Source organism: Maylandia zebra, linkage group LG6 (genome assembly GCF_041146795.1).
Source record: "Maylandia zebra isolate NMK-2024a linkage group LG6, Mzebra_GT3a, whole genome shotgun sequence".
NCBI lineage: Eukaryota > Metazoa > Chordata > Actinopteri > Cichliformes > Cichlidae > Maylandia > Maylandia zebra.
The window spans coordinates 30,236,170-30,244,516 of record NC_135172.1 but is presented as its reverse complement, the minus strand read 5'-3'; the positions used below and the strand labels follow the sequence as shown (position 1 = coordinate 30,244,516).

At 40.3% G+C, this 8,347-nt stretch overlaps 1 protein-coding gene across 2 annotated transcripts in view; it reads right to left on the bottom strand.

Moving 5' to 3' along the window:
• Positions 1–1,836: 1,836 nt before the first annotated feature.
• The window catches only part of LOC101479752 (alpha-1,6-mannosylglycoprotein 6-beta-N-acetylglucosaminyltransferase B), a 142,314-nt gene continuing 135,803 nt past the window's right edge, over positions 1,837–8,347 (bottom strand). For both annotated transcript variants that reach the window (XM_076885061.1, XM_076885062.1), the window contains 3 exons: positions 6,537–6,611; positions 4,471–4,754; positions 1,837–3,451 (listed from right to left, as the gene is read on the bottom strand). In XM_076885061.1, coding sequence (XP_076741176.1) covers positions 3,253–3,451; positions 4,471–4,754; positions 6,537–6,611 — 558 coding nt within the window. In that variant the 3' untranslated portion in view covers positions 1,837–3,252. The remainder of the gene's footprint in view (positions 3,452–4,470; positions 4,755–6,536; positions 6,612–8,347) is intronic.

Below are 8,347 nucleotides of genomic sequence, written 5' to 3'. Positions count from 1 at the left end.
ATATATGCTCATGTAAAGCTGAGGAGCAAAAGAATTTCATTATGGGTAAATGTGGCTACACTCTTTATCTGTACATGACAATAAAACTTGAAACTGTTTAGGGTTTAGTAATTTAGTAATGTTACATTAATTTTCACCATTGAAAGTCGAGTCATTCCTGCTCTAAAAACAGTTTACCTGCCAGACTCAGTGGAAATTGTGCATTCTTGTAATCTATTGTAACTTTTGAATTTTATCTCAATGACATCAGAATACAAACATCTTTACTGCTGCTACACATTTAAGGCATTCGGCTCAAACCTCAACAAGTGCAGCTATATAGTCAATGATACCAACAGTAACATATATACATACGCACACACACATATTTATATGTTAGCCATGAATATATGAATATTTCATTAATTAACAGTTATTACGTGAGTTGTTGTTGTTGTTGTTTTTATCAGTATATTGTATATGTATAGTGCTTGACAACCCAGAGTAAGGTTTACAACAAAAATGGCCCAATTTAACATTTTCAAGACACGTTTTTGACAGATCTCTCTCTCTCTCTCTCTCTCTCTCTCTCTCTCTCTCTCTCTCTCTCTCTCTCTCTCTCTCTCTCTCTCTCTCTCTCTCCAATTCGATTTGAATCGATTCTGATCCGCAGGTCTGCGCTTTGTGTTTATGTCTTTGTGCAGAAGCCGTGTACCTGCGCTCATTTACTGTTTTAAATGTTTGGTGGTTGTCAAAATTGTGTGACGTTTCACCTGAGATTCTGGAATTTTGGGCAAAATACATTTATATAAAAAAAAATCGATTCAGGATTTTAATGAATCGATTTCACGTTATCCAAGCCAGAATCGATTTTAATCGATGAATCGATTATTAAAACCCACCCCTACTAAAGTTACTTTAAATAGTGCACATTACATGATGCTTGCTGACTGGATGGTACCAGCTGAGCAGTGAGCTCATGTAATCTGTACTGGTCAGAAATCCCTGTCCACAATGGCCAGGTGGATCACGTACAGGTTTATAGCCAGACACTAAATTTAAGGATGATACACAAAGCAATACGTTTTTACCTTTTTACCTTATTTTTATCTTATTAAATGTTAATTGAAGTCATGACAGCACTGAGGTCCAATCAATGAAGCAACAATTGAGGTGAGTGTTAGAGGTGTCTAGGTATATGACAGGATAATAGGTTGGCTGTCCAACATCTACAAGAGAATAACATCCAAAATAACAAAACAACAGCACCCCCCCCCGCCAAAATGTTGCAAATTACTAAACAGGAGCTACTGTGAGTGGTTATGCAGAGGGTGCATTCAAGGATGCACACTTTTCTAAGATAACCACCTACCATACTGAAAAATTCTAGCGTCATCTGTAGCATTAAGCCCTAACTCACAGAAGCAGGAGAAAGTTTAATTACTGACATTTGTTGATGAGTCTGTCTTTGTGGCCTACGTAGATACCATACCTTGTATCAACTGTGTGCTGTTATTTGTCAGAGCTCAAATCTTCGCAATTCACAGTACACAGTAAAAAATCAGATTGACAAAATCAGATCCTCCAGTCAGATGTCCACACTGAAGTTTGATTCTTTAATTCGACTTCCTGCTCCCCCCTCTGTAGTGTGCTACCTCACTTCTTATAGACTCCTCTGAACTGTTTTGGCTGTCAGCTTTATGCGAAAAAGATCAAGTCTCTCCCTGGAGGTGGATGAATAGATGGAAATCTGGATGAATGTGAACGCTGGGATGATTTTAACAGATGGGATGAGGAGCAACCCTGGAGCATAATAAAGGTAGGAAGAACCTAAGTAAAGACCAGACACAATACAAAACCCACATTAGCATTTTGATCCATTCTTTTTTTTTTATTTTCTGATTTTTCCATCACAAAAGCCCGGAGGACTTTTTAAAAATCCAGCTGAAGGCTCTAAAAGCTTATTTATTGAAAAATAATCTTGTGCCCTTTATCTTTGTCCTCTCTTCTCCTCTTTCATTTTCTGACCAGAGATGATTGCATTGAGTGATGTTACCTCAGACTTGGGTTTCAGTCTGATAAATTATTCTGTCCATCACAGGAGGAGGGGAGAAAAAGCTGGGGAGATAACCTGGTTGTCCATCATCCTTTGTCCATGTGCAGAGAGGAGATTGGATATTGACCTGAGGTTGCCTTCTCCAAGCCAAGATATTTGAAGACTTTGTCATGGAATGACAGTGTAGTCCCAATACTCTGCAGTCACATGCTTTTAAAGGGTATATTTTTCAACTGAAACCCCTTATTTTGGTGGAATACAATTCCAAAAAAATGAAATGTTGTGTATAATATCATCAGTCAGCATCTTGCAGAAACTATTATCCTGTACGTTTTTGTGAAAGTCTTTCAGCTTTGTGAGCGTTAACCCAGTCTCTGGACACTTGGAACCACTCGAATACTATTTTAAAAAGGTTGTGGGTACTTTGAACATGTAACATATGTGAACCATTCGCAGAGCACCTCCTGTGCCACTTAAACCTTTCTAATTAATTGCCTCCCGAGGTGTTAGAACAACATTTAAGTGCTGCGTGTGCTCTGCAGAGATCTGCTCTGCATTTGCAAAAATAGGCAAGTGCTCTATTTATAATTATTAAGGTTGATGCGTGCGGTCCTTTAGCACAGAAGAGAGTCATACACAGTTTTTTTTATTTAAATGAAACTACTGGTTATAACTTATTTTGCCAGGACCAGCTGGCGTTTGTTTACTTCTACCTTAAAAGGGGCGCGTGTAGTCTGTGGATGTTAATTACTCATATCACAGAAACTGTGAAAAGCTGTAAGTTTCACAGCACTGTGCTAAAAAAATGAAGGCAACACAATCCCAAGAATGAAAGCTCAGTGTTTTGCTTGCTTTGCCTGTGAGTCACTCTGCTGCAGGTGAGCTGCAGGTGTAGCCAGTAAAAGATGCATTTCATGGCACATCTGCTTCTTGAACGGTCCACATGTTATGTGTTCAGTGTAGCCAAAGTGTCTCCAGTCTGTTGCAGTATAACATCTGTTATAACAACTACAGTCATCAAATATCCTCTGATACAACCCAGGCTCAGTTCCAGTGTAAACTCTTTAAATCCATGCATGCTTCTTCGTCACGAGCCTACATTTACTTTTCGAGAGAGGCTGGCTCTCTGCAACACCAGGTGATATGTCCCAGCTCTACACTTTCTTCTCTTTCTCTTTGTCCATGTCTTTTCTGTCTGTCCTTCACGTGCTCTGTCATTATAGACAGTCTCTGCACAGCGCCACCTGCCCATGGCGGAAGTCCCTGCAGGGGCAAAGACGTCTGTATTTAGGGGAGTGTCCTGCACAGCTGAAGAGTAGCGGTTCCCTCTGAAGGCCACACTCCTGCCGCACCACCGAGAAGGCTGGCAAGATGTGGTTAATCTCAGAGTCTACAACTTCACACTGTACGTCCAACCTGAGGAGTGAAAAGAGCAGCAGAAATCTAAAAAAAGAGATCACTGAGATTTATCAAGAAGAAAAGACGAATAATAAAATTCACGGTTTCATCTCAGACATGTAACAGGAAAATGGAACTGGCATTAACCTGAAAATAAACGGGGAGCAGAAACAAGGAATGGAAACGAGTTCACCACTTTAATCACAGACGAACGAACGGGAGGAACTCAAGTGAAAAAGCTTCGGGGAAGATGGAAAAAACTATGGAGCAGGTATGAGACATCAGCATGAAAAGAGAAAGAGAAACAAAGAGGAGAGGCACTGTAAACCAAGACAGATAGAAAAACAACAGAAACAGAAAAATACTCGAAGGATGAAGTAAGAGCAGAGAAAATGAGTTAAGGCTGAAAGCAGTCAGGTGGGAAATGCTCGAAGTGTAGAGGCTCAACTGCTGACAGGATTTCTGTCTTGGAGCTTGAGAAAAGGAGATGTCTGAAAGTGAAGTTTCTGGATCAGCAGCCATGGGCTGGTACAGTAAACTAAATAAATATCAGAGTCATACTAAGGTCAGAGACGGCCTAAACTGTACTTAGTGTCAATCTTCAGTTTAAATAGAACGTTTTGAACTCTTAATCATTTCCAAAAATCCAATTTGTTATGTTAAAACTTGTACAATAGAACCTTTTTTCATTTCGGCTGGTTCAGTGGTTTCACAGCCTGCAATCAGAACCACCATCCTTCAAAACCACAGCTACAGATATTATTGCATGGAGTCTTTTAGATCACTCGTCTTTGTTTAAATTTGTGTGATGTACACAAAGATTGCTTGGTTGTTTCAAATTCTCCTTTTAATTTAATTTAGACATGACAGTGTTTCTACCACAGATGGTACTCCTCAGGTAACGCTGACAACGTGTGATGAGGTGTTGCTTGGTAAGTTGTAGGAGTGGAGTGTTTGATGAGCAAAGCTTGATAGTTGGGACTAAACACTTAATTAAAGCCTCGCTAGCAGGCAGTTTGTACTCTCGGCTGACCTACCTGCGCAGAGCCTCCTTGTTGTTGATGAAGCGAAAGTGAGCGGGTTCACAGATGAAACCAGCTGACTGGCAGGCGTCCACACAAGACTGGCCCTCTTGAGATACAAGCAGCCTGAGGGAGCTGAGAGGAGGCCAGGCAGAGGGAGCTGTCACATTGGATGCCCAGCCAAGAGCTGTAGTGTTGGGCAGGGGCACAAACAGAGGTCCCATCATCCTGCTGCCACCAGCGGACCCCTTTCTGGAGAGGTTGGCTGGAATGAAGGGAGGCTCTGGGGCACAGAAATCCTGGAGGTGAAATAAATACAATAATTTTTAAAAATCAAATAATTGTAGAACTGTAAAATATTACCAGACTAAATAAACCTGAGTGAGTTATTGCCTTTACAGTAAAGTAAAGTGGCACCAGGTAAGTTATAAGGCGCTGCTCCACTATCACAGTTACAGGCTATATCCAATGATGTAAGAAACTTTCATACAAGCTGCTTTTACCTAACGGCTGTACTCGAAAATGTGTCGACAACAAGAGCATAGAACCAGCTGCTTCTCAGGAGAACAGCAGCAACAGCTTCAGTCCTACACAAGATGCCTTAAGTACTGAGTGTAGGTCACTCAATTCTGTGCCTTAAGGCATCCAAGCATGTGCATTTGTCAAGTGCAACACACACTCACTGTAGTTATCTGCAGTTATGCTGGTAAAATGAAAGCAAACAGACTTGAGGAGAACATGCACAGAGCACATGCTAATGCAGAGTTCTGCTTCTCAGAAGACACATTAATATTTTATACCGATGGAGAGAAAGATGTTAAAAGATATTCACTCAAATGTTATTTCTAATTTTAAAGCACATGTGCAGTTGTGGCTTGGGAAGTTGCTCCAAATCAAAATATGGTTGTTTCTGATTAACGTAAGTTTAACAACAATAAGCACAGTGATCCAAGCATATAGAGTTATAGTTAAATGCAAATGGCAATTTTACATTTAAAAAAGGTGTTTTGAAAAAAATCCTAAATATAAAAATATGATAAAACCTGTAACATGTGGAAAATGCAACAAAATCATGACGCTGCTCCAGATCAGAGTATTACTATTGCCAAAGGCTTTGTTTTCTACATTATACTAAGTGAAACATTAGAGAGTGTCAAGGGTGGGATAACGCCAGCTGAAAGTGTTACTGAAGCCTGTAACAAGGTGATGTTCTGACAAATGAGTATTCATGAAGTACTCAGACCCCATCCATCTTTGAACTCTGCCTTCATTTGCAGCTCAGCTACACACATTTAAATTTGTGTGACTGCAGCTCAGCGTTCAAGCTATCACCCTGACAAAATCTGTCCCGACAGGAAGACAGAAACACCTGCCGAGCAAAAATAAAAACTTGTGGTAGTTCCTGTTAAAGTAGATCTCTTCAGGATCACATCTGGCCATGGTAACATTCAGAAACACACAGGGAGACTCGAATCACAAGGCGAAGGGTATGCTATGCTACTGCAAACCAGCTGCAGGAAGCGGTTCCTTTAGAAAATCCAATTTGAACAGAAATGTAATTTAATGTTCTCCTGTTAGTCTTTCAACAGCTTTCTGGGTCCAAAACAAGCTGCAAGTCAGGAGTGAATAAAAGTCACTGAGAGAGCTTCTGTGGTTTGTCTAACATCTTGTGGGGGGCTATAAAAAAGTGCTTTTACCCTAGTCCTTCATCATCATTATTCCCACACTTGTGTTCTTTTTCCTTACTCATCCCTCCTCATTAGTGTCAGGAGACCTTCTGCTTTAAAGCCGGAGGGCAGATATGTGGCTCCTAATGAGAGTTAGCATGTCGATTAATCGCATGCCCACATACATGGGGTACATAATCTCACACGCACACACACACAGTCCTAGATACACGACGTCCTAGGTGCTGAATGCACACAGGCGTGAAATATTAAGCAGTGTAAGGGTTCTGAAAGCTTCAAAAAAGAAGGTATATAAATGAGAGCAAGAGCTGACTGAAGACAAAAGAAAAGGAGAGTATAGGCGAAGCGCATATGTGCAGACAGTGAACTGTAGACATTTGTAGCGACACTCACCTGATGCTGTATGTATGCATGCACTCTCTCGAGCATGCCCTCGCAGGTGTATTCATAAGGCAGATAAGGCTCGACCTGAGAATCACACGTGAAAACACACAATCATCACCACGTTATTATTGCCACATTTTACTCGCAGTAAAGTGTACTTTTCGTTTTCCTTCCGCATCATTGTTCTCAGTAATTGCAATGAATTGTCTCTTCTCCTTGGTAATTTGAGCTGACGAATGTTTCTATTGTCAGGTTTCTGCGAGGCCTAATCACAGTATGTCACTGCTTGGAAAATCATTAGGCTTTATTTGCATACCAATAGATCATCTCCTCCTTTGATGTGCTGGTTCTATAACTAAAGCACACTTTTGATTGCTCTAATTAGAGATGAGCTGGAAACACCATATATCTTTTGTGTCTCTTGCTAATACCAACATGTTCAATACTTGTTAACAGACTGTCTGACACAAAAGCCGATGAATACGAAATAGTTGCAACTGCAGTGCTGGGATTAATAAAAAATGAATTTAGCAGATTTCATAAAGTGCTAGACAGCTGATATTCAACAGCCACACTGTACAAAGACACAAGTTCAAGTTTTATATGAACTAAAATGATCCTGTTACACACTCCAACCAAATGAAAACACATTTTTGTATTTCTAACTGCAAACACCAAGCTTTGCAGAGATCGAAGTGGATTGTCTTTATGACCTAATGCAAAGACCTGCCTTTGTAAATGATACATGACTCACTAAATTGCATTTCCTATGTGAAATCAAAGCAGTCTAATGTTCAACCATCTGTGAAATCAGACTTGGCCCATTTCAAGTGAAAACCACTGAGAAGCAAACATGCAGGGATGGTGCAATTTAAAAAGCTACACACTGCAATCTGATCAAAGCCTTATGCTAATCTACTTTATAAGCAGGAGCAGAAAGCAAACATTTGAACAAGGACAGGCACACAAGCGTCCTGCAAAAACAATCAATGGACGTGTCCTTTTTCTAACAGCGTTCTCATTCGCCTTTGCTTAACCAGGCATAGTGACCCAGGCCACGTTCGCATTCACAGGTGCGGCTTTGAGTGGAGCTTTTTGAAAAGGTGCTGGCAACACTGGCAGCGGGTGGAAGCAAAGGTTTCAGGTGTATGAAGGCATTTAGCACTGTTTTGCTCTATTTTTTATTTTTATCACATTTGTGTAGTTTAGACTTGTGACCTTCTCTTCTTTAAGTCCTTTCTCTTATCCTTGGCTGATGTAGACTTCACTCAGAAATCAAATAGAATGAAAATCCCATTTGCATGGTTCGCTAACTGAGAAGATCTATATGATTTTCTTGGGTGTTGTTGTTGGTCTCATAAATCATCCTATCTCCAAATTCTTTTAAAATATGTGTTTAACAAAACCTTCTAACCAACTAGAGTCCAGAAAGCTGTGTTATTGTTTTTTTTTTTAGCAGTTTTGACAATCACCCCTTTGTGGTTGTATACCTCCACCAATCAGTAAAGTTGGAGAAGTTGGATCCTTTATTCAGATTTGGACAAATGTGAAATATTGCGACGATGGAAGTAATCACTTGAAATGAAGGGAACTGGTCTTCTTTTTGGTTTATGAAGGCATTTCACCTCTTGTCCAAGAGGATTTTTTCAGCTCTGAAAACTAATGGGGAGTGCCAGATATTTAACCTGTAGTGGGGCTGTCCCCTTGGAAACAACCCCACCACATCCCAATAATAGTATGAGTAGTAGTTGGATGATACTAGGGTAGTATCATCCAACACCTTCATGACCCCAAATTAATCCAGTTGCCTTTATTTCAAG